This window comes from Leucoraja erinacea, chromosome 4 (assembly GCF_028641065.1).
Source record: "Leucoraja erinacea ecotype New England chromosome 4, Leri_hhj_1, whole genome shotgun sequence".
In the NCBI taxonomy this organism is placed as follows: Eukaryota; Metazoa; Chordata; class Chondrichthyes; order Rajiformes; family Rajidae; genus Leucoraja; species Leucoraja erinaceus.
This window is the reverse complement of record NC_073380.1, coordinates 40,673,006-40,690,957: the sequence shown is the minus strand read 5'-3', so window position 1 is coordinate 40,690,957 and position 17,952 is coordinate 40,673,006. Positions and strand designations below refer to the sequence as shown.

The window sequence follows — 17,952 nt, the reverse complement described above, 5'->3', positions numbered from 1 at the left end:
GTGGGAGATCTCCAATAGGTTTTAGGATGGGTGTAATGTTTCTTTAATCTCTAGGTCTCTAACTTTTTGATCCATTGTTCTGCATCTAGTCTGGCTGTTCGACCTCAGGTCAGGTTTGACATCGGGTCACCAGTGAGTTATAGGCTGCCATCAAGTCCCCAACAGGCTCTGAGTTGTGTCGGGTATGTGATAAGGCTTTACGCTATATTCATTTTTTCTTATGAATGAAAGGCAAGTCATTGGGCCCATCAAGTCAATGCCAAATCACAGGGCGATCCTTAGCAACTTCTTAGTGGCCCCTTCGCAATTCCTTAGCCAATCAACCCTTAGCAGTCCCTTTGCAACTTAATCATGGTTTTCAGTCATTGTGGCTCAACCGTATGTATATTTTGGCTATTGCAGGCCTCAGCATCTGGCCATGTGACTTAGCTAAGCATAATTCTCCACTTGGCATTTAGCTATCAACGTTTTTCTTCCCATATTTCCACCAACTCCGCCTCAGATTCTGCCATTAACTTGGACACTAGGACAATTTAAAGTGGTCAATTAATCTAACAATCCATGGGATGGCCCATTGCTGCTGGTTGGTCTGTCCCCCGCTAGGACGCAGGAAGAATGATGTTAAATGAGGCCATGTGGATAAATTCAACAGTAGCCCTACATCCATGGTCTTCATGCGTTCCCACCATGCCTTCATCATCTCTGGAACCTCTCCACTCTTCCAAAATACTGGAGCCAAATTCACAGAACATAGAGAACTAAATTCCACGGATTGATGTTTGGATGTTGATTATGCTTTTGTCTTAAAATGTTCATCATTGGTAAACTGACTCAAAGAGCACAATTCTAAATATTGGAAGGCAACAAATCCAAAAACGTCCCATTAGAACATAGTTTTGATTTGACCAGACTTTTGGGAGACTGTGCAGCACTGGGCAATGGATATCCTGCCTGGTTTTACACCGATGGAGTAACTGAAAATAATACCAAGCAGCAAACGTCACTGGCATTCTTCATCGTCTTCTTGATTTCCTGCCTGCCACATTGAAACAAAATTACATTTATACAAAGCACAGTTTGCTTTGCAGCAACTGAAACTGGTTTATATTGATGCAAACTGCGAGATGTAGCTATGATTTTTTTTCAGTGTTTACAGGTGTCTGTTTAAATCATGTAGTCAACAGCAGAACCACCACTGTGGAAATCTTTAGGTACAAAAGATGAAACGGAACATTTAATGTTTATTGTAAGGGTATGGCATTCAGCTAAGTGACTCAAGGTGACACAGATATGGAATATATCAGGAATAAGGCAAACATTAGGATTTCATTTGACAAACTTTACATCAGAAATACTCACACCTGCTTTAAATAACTATGTTTGAGGAGGGGACTGCAACTCCCACAGTATCAAGACACATGTAAATATAATTTAACTGAAGAAAGCAAATGGCATGTTGGCTTTTATAACAAGAGGAGTTGAGTATGGGAGCAATGAGGTCCTTCTGCAGTTGTATAGGGCCATAGTGAGACCACACCTGGAGTATTGTGTGCAGTTTTGGTCCCCTAAGTTGAGGAAGGACATTCTTGCTATTGAGGGAGTGCAGTAGGTAGGTTAATTCCCGGAATGGCGGGACTGTCAGATGCTGAGAGAATGGAATGGCTGGGCTTGTATACTCTGGAGTTTAGAAGGATGAGGGGATCTTATTGAAACATATAATATTATTAAGGGTTTGGACATGCTAGAGGCAGTAAACATGTTCCCGATGTTGGGGGAGTCCAGAACCAGGGGCCACAGTTTACAAATAAGGGGTAAGCCATTTAGAACGGAGACGAGGAAACACTTTTTCTCACAGAGAGTTGTGAGTCTGTGGAATTTGCTGCCTCAGAGGGTGATAGAGCCCGGTTCTCTGGATACTTTCAAGAGAGAGCTAGATAGAGCTCTTAAAGAAAGCGGAGTCAGGGGATATGGGGAGAAGGAAGGAATGTGGTACTGATTGGGGATGATCAACCATGATCACATTGAATGGCGGTGCTGGCTTGAAGGGCCGAATGGCCTACTCCTGCACGTATTGTCTATTGTCGCAGGCCATAGAGCTGATAATATTTAATGATAGTAAATTTAATATTATTTATTCCAATGATATTGAATTGGTATTGCCATTGTAAACAATGATACTTGAACTATTTCTGGAGCATTTTCAGAACTTTAATGCTGTATTGTCCCTCAATAATATGCAAAAAGAATCCCATCAAAGTAATTAAAGTTCCACACTGCTAAAAATATGTAATGACTTTGGTCAGAACTAGGTTCAGCGGCCATGTGATAACCCCAGTAACATTCACATTGAATATATAATATAATGCAGAACCAACTGTAGAAAGAACATATGAGATGGTCATAATTGACAGTGCATGAAAATAAATTCACAGGCAGAGCCCTTTGATTAATATATTTTAGAAAAAAAACATTCCACAGAACATATTTTAACTTGCGAAGAACAAACGTCATAACTAGCACCACTAATTATTAAAAATTGTCACAACCTGTGTTTCATTAACTGAAATAAATATGCAAAATTAACAGGCAAGTATTTCCAATCATTTTTAACCGTCAGCTTCAATCAGTAAACACAAATACATGTGCACACTTGGACCCATTCAAGCATATGCAAGCATAAGAAAATATGCATGCATAGATGTGCATGTGATACGCATGGATGCCCACACATGCCTTTCACACACAAAGGCAGTTTGTAGTGAATTCATGATCTAATATAGTGTACAAGAAATTGGAGATTTTACAGTTTAAAAAAAATCCATAAAAACATTTTCACAACAAGTAATTTTTGAGATTCCTCTCGTCCATATCATCTCTGTTACTGTGCAGTGGTCCCTAAAATGCAGCGTGCATCCGTCATGGACTGCTGCAAGGATGAGCGTGTTTTGTAAAACAGTTGTACCAAATCTATGTTGCCACAAGAGGACAGTGTTTTACATTAGACTTTCCTTTTGCATGAATTTTATAATTGATTCATTTGCAGGTCATAATAAAATGCAATATAAAAAGTAAAGAATATATATATCTAGCTAAACACAATAATAAGAAAATAAATCTATCAGAACACAAGTGACCGGAACAAAAAAGTTTTTGTTTGAAATTCAGAAAAAAATGTTTGTTATTTGCTTTGGGAGCCCAAAAGTAAATGTAACTTATTAAAAAATGTTTATTTTTCTTGTTTTATAATCCAGGTAAGCGGAATGATTTTATAAATTTTCCCCGAAAACCATTACTAAATAACGTTAAAATATGCAATTTTAACTTCATTATTAAAACAAAAAACCTTAAATTAAAACAAATAAATAATAATGTATTACAAAAATAACCTAATTACTCACTTTTTACAACAAATTATATCTTTAAAAAATGAAATTGGTGCAAGAGGAACGTTTCTTAAGTAAGTGCTGTGTTTTCAATGCTGTCATGCCTTCCAATTTTTGTTTAAAAATGTAATGTCCTATTATAGGCCTACATAAACTAGATATGAAAACGATAAAAAATTATCACTACACAACATTCTTCTTTACTTATTGCACATGGTGCATGTGGTTGAAAATATTTAAAATAAGCAGCCCTAAAATTGTGCAATTGGACCTTAAGATACATACACTTAACCTGTTTGCAATTCGTTCCTCTGCTGTTTTAGCAAGGGTGGGGGGGGAGACACCATTTATCTAAATAGGTTATCATCTCTGCTGAGGTTGCAGAGAGGGCCATTTTAGGTGATCAAGTTATACTTCAAATGCCAATACCTGTACTACGTAATTCCAAGTCTACTCTTTTTTGTATGTAACATGACAGTTTGTATTTCCAAAATCAGCTTCTATGTTGATATCTGCAACATCATCTCAGAGCGTTGACAAAATGGCAATGTTTTATTATGCTTCAATGAACGTTACTTAGTTTTTGTTTAGGATAACATCAAAGTACAGTCGTTTACGGCTTTTATTTTGTCTTGCAAAGTGGCTGTTGTAAATGTGAAGTTTGCTTTTTCTAAAACTTGCCTCTATTACATGTGCGATCAACATTAGAAGCTGAAGTGTAATGCCTATAAGTTAAAAAAATGTCATTAGCATTTACAGAAGCAGCACCAGGAAACTGGAACGGATAAGTTTCACACCTGGATACCCTTTACTGCTTGTTTTATGCTTTCCAGAAGGGCTTTGCTTTCAGGAGTGTAATTCCTCTCCAAGCTGCTGTACATCTCAGTCAGAGTGTTCACGTACAAATCAAAATTCTGTTCGCTGATGGGCTCCTGAGTGAAGAATTCATGTTTAACACAGTGAATGAACAGTACAGTTTAAGAGCATCACGTTCAATGTAAAAAGTCAAGATTTGTTTACAACAGGTAAAAGTAACATTCAAATGAGCATTTGATTATGGCTTTGATTGAATGAGGATGTCTCATCTTACCCGGAATCATAGAAATTCTGAGCCCGAAAGATGATTACACTTTTGGCCAGAATGTTCAGTCTCCCACCTGAATTGTTCATACTTTCTCTAATGATGACAGTTCAGCCATTGTACACTGCCTCAATAAACATGACCCAAATACCCTGAATGTTCAACAACTTCAAGCACCCTCTCCCTCAGGAAATTCCTGCACCATGATGATTTTTCTGGTGCTTGTGGGAGGTCTCATGCCTACACCTCACCTGTTAATGACACCAGTCTTAATGGCACATCCCCCAAATTTCTATTGTTCAACTTGCAGCAACGTTGAGATTTTCTTTAGTATTAAGGAATGTGGGAATAAAATTATCTCACTGTCAGTTCTACTAATGCAGAGCAATTTATAATCTAATGAATCTTATCACAAATAATACCACGCCACTGATCTCAGTAACTTATTTTAACCATATTCAGTGTATCCTTTTTGTTGAGCTACAAACACAGTTTTGTTTCAACATATTTCACATCAAGTAATTTCCTTTGCTGATGACATTAATCTGTCTGATTTTTCCATCAGGTTGAGGAGAGTGGATTTTTTTGCCTAAAGATACATATATATTTACACATCAGTGTTAGATCTGCAGGTTTGCAGTCTATGAAATCATTACTGCACAATACTGCACAATCATTACTCCTTCAGATCAGGCAATGATTGCATTAACCTTGATACGAGGTGGTGAGGCATACCTTGGAGCACTGTGTCTTTACTTAATGTGAGAAGTTGTTGTTACTCAGGGCTGTGCCATCATAGGGAATGGCCTAGGGCAAGGAAAAGCATCCACTTTGCCATAAGTTCATTCAGAATTATCAGTGCACCAGCTGCATGTATCTAAGATCCATCATCAGTCTGAAAATAAATCTTTGTAACTTCTTCTAGACTGAATAAATGTTGTATACATGTTGTAATTTCTTTTGCATCTATCAATGTTAGTTTACCTTAGAGGTACAGCTGCGAAACCAGCCCTTCAGCCACCGAGTTCATATTGATCATCAATCTCCCACTCACACTATTTCAAACTATCATTCACCCATCACCTGGTGTCCATTTACATACAGTGGCATCTGGTTCAGCAATGATTATTTCTATATTCTCATCTTCATTCTTGAGTCCTTCCAACCATCTTTATTACATGCTCTAAACTACACCAGCATTCCTTCATTTCTGGTCTTTAGACCTTAAACTGTAGTCACCATGATGATTTTTCTGGTGCTTGTGGGAGGTCCCACGCCTACACCTCACCTGTTAATGATGCCAGTCTTAATGGCATGTCCCATCCACAAGGGCAGAAGCAGGCCTTTCGGCTCACCGAGTCCACACCAACCAGTGGTCATCCTATACTAGTTCTACCCTACACACTAGGGACAATTTACAACTTTACTAAAGCCAACTAACCTACAAACCTGCATGTCTGAGGAATGTGGGAGGAAACCGGAGCACCTGGAGAAAACCCACACGTCACATGGAGAATGTACAAACTCCATACAGACAGCACCTGTGGTCAGGATCGAACTCGGGTCTCTGTGAGGCAGCAGCTCTACTGCTGAGCCACTGTGCCATCCTTGTGGTCTCATGAGGATCCCTGAGTTTACTTATCTGGTATAACAACATTTTCTATGAATATATGAGACAATGCCTTAGCCATCTCCTTCCTGTATGAAAAATACACTTGAAAGTAGATATTTAGTGAGTGATGAATCTTCCGCACGCAACACTGAACACTGAACAAACCTAGAACAGTTGTCCTTATGGGAATGTGAATCAGAGCCAGTTTAGTCCCTCACAGCAAAGGCTTTCCGTAATGTGGAGAACAGCTGAAGGAGGAAGTGAGATAAAGTGGAGCACAAAACCTGATCCACTAAATTGACTGAAGAAACTTTGACAGCCAACTAAACCATGTCCCCTGCTAAGGTACTGTCTAATTTATCAAATGGTTAGAAAGGCCCTGAAAGCCTTTGAATGTGTTACACCTTCAAAATAAATAGAAGCATCCAAGGAGTATTTCATATATAAACATTTGTAAAATTAATCACTTTATAAAATTCAAATAAAAATACGAACTAATTCTAAAACATTTAAATCACACATAAATACTTTAAAAAATAATTAAAAGTACCTAGTACCTAACTTTGCCTCTGGGAGTTGTTCCCTTTCCATTGAATTGAATCTTAGAGCACTCCTGTTCAAATTCAGGGCTTAAATTAAATGTTAGTGTGGATTTTCCACCCTGTGAATTGTGAATTGCCTCAACTTCTCACTCCTGCACTGAATTCTATGGGAAGTATCTGTAGTGGCCATTTGGCCTGTTTTGCATGTCACCGATGATAGCATCGCAATTTTAGACTGCCCGTTATATTGTGGGTGGGATTTATGACGTGTTTTTGGGCGTGTTTGGAGCTTGGAGGCTTGCGCAGAAGTTTAGTTTTTAGATTAGTTTGGAGAGACGATGGGGAAGGTTAACCCTTCTATCATATGGAATCATGCGGATCATGCAGGATTATGAGGAGATCATGCTAGATCTTGCCAGTGTTATGGAGACACGAGGAGTTTTCTAATGTCTAAAGTAATAAGCTGGAGTTCGAAGAAGATTGTAGTAATGAGTCGGAAGAAATTTGGATGTATCTTACTGTTTTCTATCAACAATAAAGCATTTATTCATCAAAAGACTGTGTTTTGAAGCCATATCTGTGAAGAAGCTCTGAAGGTCTCTGTGAGTGAGTTCTAAAGCATTTAGAAGACACCCCCTTCAACCATTCTCATCCAATAGCGGCTAGGGTGCTAATTACCTGAAAGATATGAAAATCTGCCGCTACATTAAGTAGAAGGATACCTCCCACAGGGGGGTTAAATACCTGTCCCAGAGAGAGGGACAGACGATTAAGTAGAAGGAACCTCCGTCACAGGAGCGAAACAAGTCCCAGAGATGAAGACAAAAGATTGGCTAAGATTCTCGGAGAGGTTTTAGCCAGAAGAAAGTGGTTCCAGGAGGAACTCGATCTCAGCCAGAGAAGGGCCTTGAGGTCTATCGACAGCATCGAGACGTATCTGATGACGTATCACTGGATTTGTGAGTACAAATCGATTATTACTTTGAATTGAAATCACAGCTTTAGTTTTAAACTGCAAATGTATCAGAGAACTCAGAAAGTATTTTTCTAGTCTGCATGGAGATTCTAGCCAGACCGACCTTGGATTTTTTTGAGTCTCTTGATAAGTGTATTCCATTTGAATTAGCATCATCTTTTTGCACCTGGAGTTCGAGAGATGTTCTCTATATTATTAGTATGTTGTAGCGGTGCTTGCCGGCATACGCAGAGATCGATCCTGGCGATCGGAAGCCGCGGTCACGTGACTCGGGAGGGGCCGATGTTTTCGCGCCGTTTTCACTTGCGTGCGTTAGTTCAGCGCTGATCACCGTTGTGGACAGACGTGTCTGTAGAACCTGTATACTGGAAATCGAACTTGTGAATAAAGATCTGTTGAAAACTCCAGTAGTCGTTTCTCAGACCATTAAAATGCTATGGTTTTGAAAAGAAATGTTGACAAAACAAAGTCACAGCCACTAGCAGAGACTTTTGTTCGATTAATTTAAAGACTTGGCAATCTGCCAAGACCTCTTTAAAATCATGGAAATAGATGAAGAAAGAGCTATGCCAGATGAACCACGTGGTGGTAAAGAAAGACCCAGATCGAAAAACGAATTATGGTTACAAGTTAACAGATTAATTGATACACAGAAGAAACTAATGGAATCAGAAGAGAACGTGATCAAGGAGAAATCTAATATGAGTCAACTATGGAACCTCTGCGAAGAGGTTGCAAAGAAACAGAATGTACTGCTGTGGTGAGAGCCGTCTTGGGAAGAACGCAGAAGACATACCCAGTGGGATGAAGACAAGAAGAAGATATTCAATGGTTTCATGAAAAGGGCAGAGAAGTGGTTATCTGAAATGATATCACAACTTATGAGCTTAGTAGCTGGAAGTGTGAAGCAACATGGTGCCAGAATGGAAGATGAAAATTCAAGCAGCGAAGAGTCTGACAGTTCAGATGACGAGTCTCCTGCGAAAGTCAAAGCACAAAAAGGTTTGTACAGTGCTGTACCACCTCCCAAAGTTCAGAATGGAAAAGGAGGCATGACTGAGAAGAAACTAGCCGCAGGAGTGAGTAAAATGGAAATCAGTGACTTGTCAGCCGACAGCTCAGACAGTAGTGGTGAAGAGGCAATCCTAAAACCTGCCACAACAATTGCACAGAGGAAAGCTGACCCCACGCTGGCCAAGGCGGCTGCTGCTGCTCAGACGCCTGTGGCCAAGAAGGCCAGTACCAGCTCGGACAGCGAGTCCGATTCTGAAAGTACCGAAGAATCTTCAAGCGATGAAGAGCCTCAGTTGAAAACCCCCAAAGCCCAACTACGAATGGCAAACATAGAAACATAGAAATTAGGTGCAGGAGTAGGCCATTCGGCCCATTCGGTGGTGAATCTCTGGAACTCTCTGCCACAGAGGGTAGTTGAGGCCAGTTCATTGGCTATATTTAAGAGGGAGTTAGATGTGGCCCTTGTGGCCAAGGGGATCAGGGGGTATGGAGAGAAGGCAGGTACGGGATACTGAGTTAGATGATCAGCCATGATCATATTGAATGGCGGTGCAGGCTCGAAGGGCCGAATGGCCTACTCCTGCACCTAATTTCTATGTTTCTATGTTTCTATGTAACAGCGTGAGAAGCCAACTACTAGAAATGCTATCACCTCACCTCAAGTAACTGCTCATATTGAGGCCAGGGTAGAAGCTTGTAATTTTTCTATCTTGCCAGTGCAAGTAGGAACAGCACGACGAATACAGTGTTGCAAAAATATGCTTTTCTGGATCACGGAAGTTCAACTACCTTTTGCACTGAAAGCCTGACGAGAAGATTGAATATCAAAGGAGAAGAGACTAAGATTCGATTACGTACCATGACTAAAGATAAAGAGAGCATGAGTCATTGCATTACGAGTATGGAGATATCCAGTTTGGATGAAGATAATTTCATACCAATATCTGAAGTGTTTACGCATGGAACTATGCCTGTTGGTCGCATAATATACCAAGACCTGAAGACTTGAAGAAGTACCTGAAGGATGTCAAGATATCTGAAATAAATTCTAGTGTTGATCTACTTATCGGAATGAATGTTTTTAAGTCTTTGGAACCTATACAAATTGTTAGGAGCCAAGGTGAAGGACCGTATGCTACGAAAACCCGACTTGGATGGGTTTTCTGTGGCTCCTTGAAAAGGAACCGCAAAATCGGAAATCAGAAGAACTATCCTGCCATTGCTGTTAATCAAATGTCTACGGATAAATTAGAAAAGTCGGTGATGAAGCCATACAATCATGACACTAATGAAAGTACCAGCAAGGAATCCAAAGATATGTCGAATGAAGAATTGAAGTTTTATGGATGTTATGAACTCAATGAAAACTGACAGACACTGTTGTGGGGACTTACCTTTCAAACAAGAAAGTGTCAATCTGCCAAATAATCGTAGTATGGTAGAGCAACGTTCCCAGACTTTGAAACGCAGTTTGGTGAGAAGAGTAAATTTCATGAATTAAGAATCTCTTTGAAGAATAATTTCCATAAGGATAATTGCTTAAAATCCAGGTCGGAAGCAAGCAGGAAGCAATTCTACCAGTATAACATCTGACTTCTCTTTTCAATAAGGGAGGATTTATACTTTTGAAGTGGAACAGCGAGAATTGTGAAAGCATTCCACTAGATGACAGAGCCAAAGAAACCAGAGAGTTGGATTTGGACAAAGATGATCTGCCAATGTAAAGAACATTGGGAGTTACTATTGTGGTACAACTGAAATATGTTGAGACAGAAGAAAATTCTGCGAATGAAGTTTCCAGAGAACTGACAGTGAACTGTTTCTTAAGCGAGAAGAAATGGATCAATGAACTAAAATATCTCTGCAAGCCAGACAGAGAATGGCCAAAGCTTGAGCTGGGATGTGAAATCTCTGCTAATTACTCGGACATTAAATCAAACTTAACAGTGAACTTTATTGCTAAAGATCCTGCTATTCTTTTGAAGGACTTTCATACTTCAACATTGCTATTACAACACATCCATGAGTTGATCGGACATGGAGGAAAACGTTTCAAACCTTTGGACTATTATCTTTTTGACTATATACTGGGTATCATGCCTGATTCAATTTAGACCGGGGTTCAATTTAGCGACGAGGAGCCACAGGGTTTTGTTCCCTGACCTTTTGATTTTGATATATGTTTAGCCTTTATGGCCACTTTTTTTAATGTTTATTAGTAATTGCCTCATTATATACTCAAAACAATTAGGGACCGGTATGTAGTGGCCATTTGGCCTGTTTTGCATGTCACTAATGATGGCATGTGCCTTTAAATTTTTGACTGCCATTATATTGTGGGTGGGATTTATGACGTGCTTTTGGGCGTGTTTGGAGCTTAGAGGCTTGCACAGAAGTTTAGTTTTTAGATTAGTTTGGAGAGACGATGGGGAAGGTTAACCCTTTTACCATGCGGGACCATGCTAGATCATGCGGGACCATGAGGAGATCATGCCAGATCTTGCCAGTGTTATGGAGACACAAGGAGTTTTCTAATATCTAAAGTAATAAGCTGGAGTTCGAAGAAGATTGTAGTAATGTCAGAAGAAATTTGGATGTATCCTACTGTTTTCTATCAACAATAAAGCATTTATTCATCAAAAGACTGTGTTTTGAAGCCATATCTGTGAAGAAGCTCTGAAGGTCTCTGTGAGTGAGCTCGCATGCGTTTACAAGACACCCCCTTCAACCATTCTCATCCAAATAGCAGCTAAAGTGCTAATTACCTGAAAGATATGAAAATCTGCCGCTACAGTATCAGAGTGTACTTGGAAAAGAGCGATGAAGCTGAACAATTTGAATCTGTATCCTTTGGAGTTTAGAAGAATGAGGAGTGTCCATATTTGTCCATTTAAGTCCTAAAGGGGGCTTGACACAGTACATGTTGAGATGGTTTCACCAGCGGGAAGGTCACAAACAAGGGAAAAATAAGGGACCAGTTATTTAACACTGAGGCGCATTACAATTTATTTCTCAGAAAGCAGCAAACCTCTGGAATTCTCTGCCCCCTGAGGGCAGGGGAAGCCAGACAATTAGATATATTTAAGGTGCAGGTAGATCCATGTTTGATAGATTGAAGGACTAAGAGTTATTGCAACTATTACAACAGAAGATGAGTTGAAGCTAGCATAGATCAGCAATGTTCATATTGAATAGCAGAGGGGGTCAATAAACCAGCGGACTTGCACCTGCACCTATTTTATTGTCATATGTTCTTGAGTGTCTGACTGCAATTTTGGGGTATCCACATTCACATTAAAATCCCAACGTTGACTACAGTTACAAATGTCAGCCTTCAAAAAGATAAATAGTTTCCTAGTAAAAAACTGGATCATCTCCCTACGAAGTAATGCTGCCAGGGGGTGTACAATGGTAGCTGATACACACCATCTGCGGTTAAAAATTAAAATAAGCCTAATGGGTCATGTGTCTTTAAGTAATCAAAAATGATGCATAGAATAAGTAACATTGACCCCTACTAACAACCTCAAACACTTAATTATGAGGGACTGCATGTAATGATGCAGTAAAATATTAATACACCAAAACCTGGTGTCTGATTGTTTTATATAGTAATCGTTGGTTAATTTAGTTATTTACTTTATTTTCAGTTGGTTAGCGCAACATCATGCATTTCCTATTGCAACTGTTTATCTGCTTTGAATTAGCTTAATTTGGGCAATATGATCCTGTACTGATTTTTCATGCAGTTGATTACAAGTCACATCACTACTAATACCAGCCTAGTTTCTGACCTTAATGTTGTGGTTACAATAATGACAGACTTTGCAAAGTTCACCACCATTACATGTGAAACTGACCAAACTATGTGAGCATTATCTAGCAGAAAAATCCTAAAAAAGTGCTTCAATGACTCACTGTTTCTTCACAGGCTGCAGAGTTTTTCTACGTTCTCCGATGTAATCAAGATAAATTGTTAATTATAGTTTTTTCATAGATTAATATTTTAATAGCATACTGCATTGCATTTACTACTTACACAACTCTTCAATCCTATAAAACTAATCTCAGATGAACATTTCAAAATGTAATGCACTTTAAACAGTACCTCTTGCATGTGGGAGCAGTCGACTATTTCTGTACAATTTGCTAATTGGGGCTAATACTCTGCTGGACTATTCGTAAGGAAAATATGTCACTGTTTGTTTGCACTTCACACATGCGACAATTAAAGCACCATTGAACCATTGAGATGTTTTCTTAAAAGAAAACTCTTCCCACGATGTTTTAGCTTTTACACATTTGCACTTGTTGCGATCTTTATTTTGTACTTTCTAATTTTTTTAAGTTGAAAATATTATTATTTGTTTTGTTGAGTGCACATAATCTTTTAATAGCATACGGCATCATCATTACTAGTTACACAACTCTAAGACTAATCCAAATGAACATTTCAAAATATAATGCACTTTAAATTAATTGACGTTCTATTAGAAGAAAAAATTTCTCATGATATGTTGGCTTACACAAACATCATTTGCACATATTACAATCTTTATTTTGTGCTTTTTGTGGATCTTATAGAAACATATAAAATTCTTAATGGATTGGACAGGCTAGATGCAGGAAAAATGTTTCCGGTGTTGGGGGAGTCCAGAACCAGGGGTCTCAGTTTAAGAATGAGGGGTTGGCCGTTTAGGACCGAGATGGGGAAAAACTTCTTCACCCAGAGAGTTGTGAATCTGTGGAATTCTCTGCCACAGAAGGCAGTGGAGGGCAATTCACTGGATGTTTTCAAGAGTTGGATTGAGCTCTTAGGGCTAAAGGAATCAAGGGATATGGGGAAAAAGCAGGAATAGGGTACTGATTTTAGAAGATCAGCCATGATCATATTGAATGGCAGTGCTGCCTCGAAGGGCCGAATGACCTACTCCTGCACCTATTTTTCTATGTTTCTGTGTTTCTATACTTTCAAAACTTAAAAAAAAAAGATGGCTAAAGCGTGCAGTTTCCTTTATGCCCCGTGAATGTTATTCAATGTTACTGGCTGCTCAGCCAGATTGATGCCATAGCTGTCCTATGATTCCAGAGACCTCATGAACTAAAGTAAAAAAGGGCGAAGCCCAATCTATATATAAATCACTAAAAGCCAGCAACTAATTCCTCACTTTGTTGCTGTCCATGAAAAAATGTGAGAAATTAAAATTCAACAACCTTACTACAGACGAGGATGTTCACCACAACTTTATGCCACATAATTCTGTTTTGCACAGACTTCAAAGTCAGTAAAATGTTCATTTATTGAGCTTGCTGGGGGTTTGTGGAAACCTCTACTTAACAGTAAATCTGTACCTTTGTGGCTTTGATGATTAAATATTGTGGGGATGGTTTGGGGGGTGGTTGTCGGTGGGATGGTGAAGTAAATATTTATATTCCCATTATTTTATATCAGAACACTGGATGAGACCAATGTCGCACTATCTTCCCAGTTGGACTATCATTATTCTCAGAATGAATTCCACCAAAATGTGTCAATATTGCATTGGAGCTTCAATAATTTGTGTCCCCAGATATAGCTTTTCATTTTCTGACAAAATGGAAATCCTGAATGTTATTTAAAAGCTCAAAAATAAAACAGCAGCAAAAAAATAATATTGTTGCTAACTCTAATGTATCAGTACATTCCAAAGCAGTAAGTATAGGAGAGATTGATCATTTATTTTACTTTTACTTGTGTACTTTAAGTCATTTTTAGTGGGAAACGTGAATGGGAGGCATGTATTCTAAAACATCTGAAATGCCCCAAAGACATACAAAGTGTATCTGTTAGAAAATTGATTTAAGGGGTCAGAAATACTCACATAGTCATAATAATTTTGCTGTTCAGAAATGTTTTAGTATCAGTTACTTATTTGATAGCTTACCATTTGTGGGAGTTGGATGTCAACGAGGCTGTTAATAAGGGCCTGACTCAGACCAGCTAATTCCTTTAACAAACTCTCATTGTGCTGCTCAATTAGTTTATTCTCCTCCTCAATTGTTTTCAAATTGCTCTCCATGGAAGTAATCTAAAAATTTAGAAATAATTTTTCTTTAATTACATAATGGGCGCTTCACAACTTTCACAGAAATACAGCTTTGATTTATTATTGACAATGTAGCACTAAGATGTTTGCGGTTCTTAATCTATAGAATTAGGATGTACTCCAAGTTGAGTACGCTAATGTGAGTATCAAGTAAATTATAAAGCTGTATTATTTTGTTAACACTGTGAAAAATATTGGAAAAATAAAAAAACTCAGCCGTTAAAATAAGGGAACCAATGTCATAGGTTTGTGGAAGGAAACTGAAAAATGTGATCAAGTGTAGCACATCCACATCTTCGGGTCAACTAGTTCCATAGTTCCTGCAAAATGCAAACAAAAATGGTTTATTATGTGATGTTCATCTCACGTACTGACTGAAGTTTACCTGTGTCTGAAGTTTTATCATATCTGCTTCCATTTTTAAATTTGATTCATTCAGCTCTTTAATCTCATCATCCAAATGATTGATTTCGTTGTTTTCAGCTCCTACAGAAAATAAAGGCAGGATATTTATTGATGTGGCCGGTACCTCTACATGGCGTACATATTCTACAGTAAATATTATTTGGGAACTTATCTCTGGTCCGTCACACTACACATTTTTATAAAGTAGCAGCTACACCACTTCTGCTGCTTCTGAATACATAGCCATGACCATATAATGTGTTCATATAATGGACACAACTGCCCAAGGATGAAATGTTATTGATAGTCAACGTAACTTTTATATTAGGTACTGCAGCTTTTCTATGGAGCACACATAGTGAATGGTAGGGCTCTGGGAAGTGTTGTGGAGCAGAGGGAATGAGGAGTGCATGTGTATAGTTCCTTGAAAGTGGCGTCATAGGTGAATAGGGTGTTCAAGATTTTTCTCAAGATAACTAAAAATAAAGAAAACTACGGGACCAAACAAAAAGCTAAGTAGTGGCCCCCTGATCTGCCTTACCCTCTTTCTTCTAAACCTATTTCCCTTCATTGCTGACTGCAAACCTTGAGCCTTTGATGAGACGTAATCCCAGTAAAGAAACACCCAGATCAGAGTTAGCATAAATTCCCAGCAAATAGAATACATAACTCTTCTAATTTACTACCTTTTGCCTGAGGTGGTCGGTGACAGGTGGGACGCCTCAATATTATTTTTTGGAGTTTGATTGTACTTCAAAAACTTCCCTTTTTCTGTTTTCTCTAACAGCTGTCCTAGAACTCATCTTGGTGAACAAGGTTTTAGTCACCATCCAGAATACCCTTCTTCGGCTCATATCAAATTGTTTTGTAATTATAATTCAGTGAATTTCTTTAGGATCTGATACGTTAGAGAGCTTTATAAATAAATCAGTTGTTGCAATTATCTTATTAATACCCAGTACTTTTTATAACATTTGGGGGAGGTAAACAGCACTTAGAATCAAGGATGGTACAAAGGCACAGTTGGTAGATCAGCTGCCTCAAAGCCTCAGATATCCGGGTTCAATCATGACCTGGGGTGTTGCTGTGTAGAGTTTGCACATTCTCCCTGTCACCATGTGGACTTCCCACATCCCCAAAACATGCAAGTTGGCAGGTCAATTGGTCGCTGTGAATTGTCTCAAGTATATAGTGAGGGGTGGAATCTACGGCAGTTGTTTGGAAAATGGGAGGGATAGTGGGATCGGTGAAGGATTGTTGTAATAGGCGTTAGATGGTCAGCACAGTCTTGATCGAAAAGGGCATAGTCATCATCATAGATTAATAGATTGTGGAAACAAGCCCTCCAGCCCAACGTGCACACACCGGCCAACAATGTCCCAGCTACACTATTCTCACTTGCCTGCGCTTGGTCCGTAACCCTCCAAACCTGTCCTATCCATGTCCCTGTCCAACTGTTTCTTAAACAATGGGATAGTCCCAGCCTCAACTATCTTCTCTGGCAGCTTGCTCCATACATCCGCCACCCTTTGTGTGAAAATGTTACCTCTCGGATTCCGATTAAATCTTTTCCCTTTCACCTTGAACCTAAGTCCTCTGCTCCTCAATTTCCCTACTCTGGGTAAAAGATTCCGTGCATCTGCCTGATCTATTCCTCTCATGATTTTGTATACCTCTATAAGATCTCCCCTCATCATCCTACGCTCCATGGAATAGAGACCCAGCCTACTCAACCTCTCCCTATAGCTCACACCCTCTAATCCTGGCAACATCCTTGTAAATCTTTTCTGAACCCTTTCAAGCTTGAGAATATCTTTCCTATAACATGGTGCCCAGAACTGAACACAATATTCTAAATGCGGTCTCACCAACGTCTTATACAACTGCAACATGACCTCCCAACTTCTATACTCAATATTCTGACTGATGAACGCCAAAGTGCTAAAAGTCTTTTTGACCACCTTATTTACCTGCAACTCGACTTTCATGGAACCATGCACTTGTACTCCTAGATCCCTCTGATCTACAACACTACCCAGAGACTCACCATTTACTATGTATGTCCTGCCTTTGTTTGACGTACCAAAATGAAACACCTCACACTTCTCTGTACTAAATTCCATCAACCATTCCTCTGCCCACCTGGCCAATCATATAACCATACCACCAATCGATCCAGGTCCTGCTGCAATCATTCACAACCATCTTCACTATCTGCAAAACCACTAACTTTTGTAACATCAGCAAACTTGCTAATCTTGCCCTGTATGTTCTCATCCAAACCATTGATGTAGATGACTAACAGTAAAGGGCCCAGCACTGAACCCTGAGGCACATCATTAGTCACAGGCCTCCATTCCTAGAAGCAACCTTCCACCATCACCCTCTGCTTCCTTCCATGGAGCCAAATTGGCTATCCCTCCTTGGATCCCATGCAATCTAACCTTCCAGAGCAGCCTACCATGTGGCACCTTGTCAAACACCTTACTAAAGTCAATGTACACAACATCTACAGCTCTGCCTTCATCAACCTTTTTGGTCACGTCTTCAAAAAAATCATTAAGATTTGTGAGACACGACCTCCCATGTGCAAAACCATGCTGACTGTTCCTAATCAGCCCTTGCCCATTCAAATGTCTGTATATCCCATCCCTCAGAATACTCTCCAGTAACTTACCAACTACAGATGTTAAGCTCACCGGCCTATAGTTCCCAACATTTTCCCTGCAGCTCTTCTTGAAAAGAGGCACAACATTTGCCACCCTCCAATTCTCTGGCGTCTCTCCTGTATTTAAAGCCGGTTCATAAATTTCAACCAGGGCTCCCGCAATTTCCTCTCTAGTTTCCCGCAAT

At 39.3% G+C, this 17,952-nt stretch overlaps 1 protein-coding gene across 2 annotated transcripts in view; it reads right to left on the bottom strand.

Moving 5' to 3' along the window:
- Positions 1 to 1,619: 1,619 nt before the first annotated feature.
- The window catches only part of st18 (ST18 C2H2C-type zinc finger transcription factor), a 122,355-nt gene continuing 106,022 nt past the window's right edge, over positions 1,620 to 17,952 (bottom strand). Inside the window, exons 19-21 of one of the 2 annotated variants that reach the window (XM_055634085.1) lie at positions 15,080 to 15,180; positions 14,533 to 14,676; positions 1,620 to 4,315 (exon numbers count right to left, since the gene is read on the bottom strand). In XM_055634085.1, coding sequence (XP_055490060.1) covers positions 4,175 to 4,315; positions 14,533 to 14,676; positions 15,080 to 15,180 — 386 coding nt within the window. In that variant the 3' untranslated portion in view covers positions 1,620 to 4,174. The remainder of the gene's footprint in view (positions 4,316 to 14,532; positions 14,677 to 15,079; positions 15,181 to 17,952) is intronic. The other variant, XM_055634087.1, reaches the window with a different exon arrangement.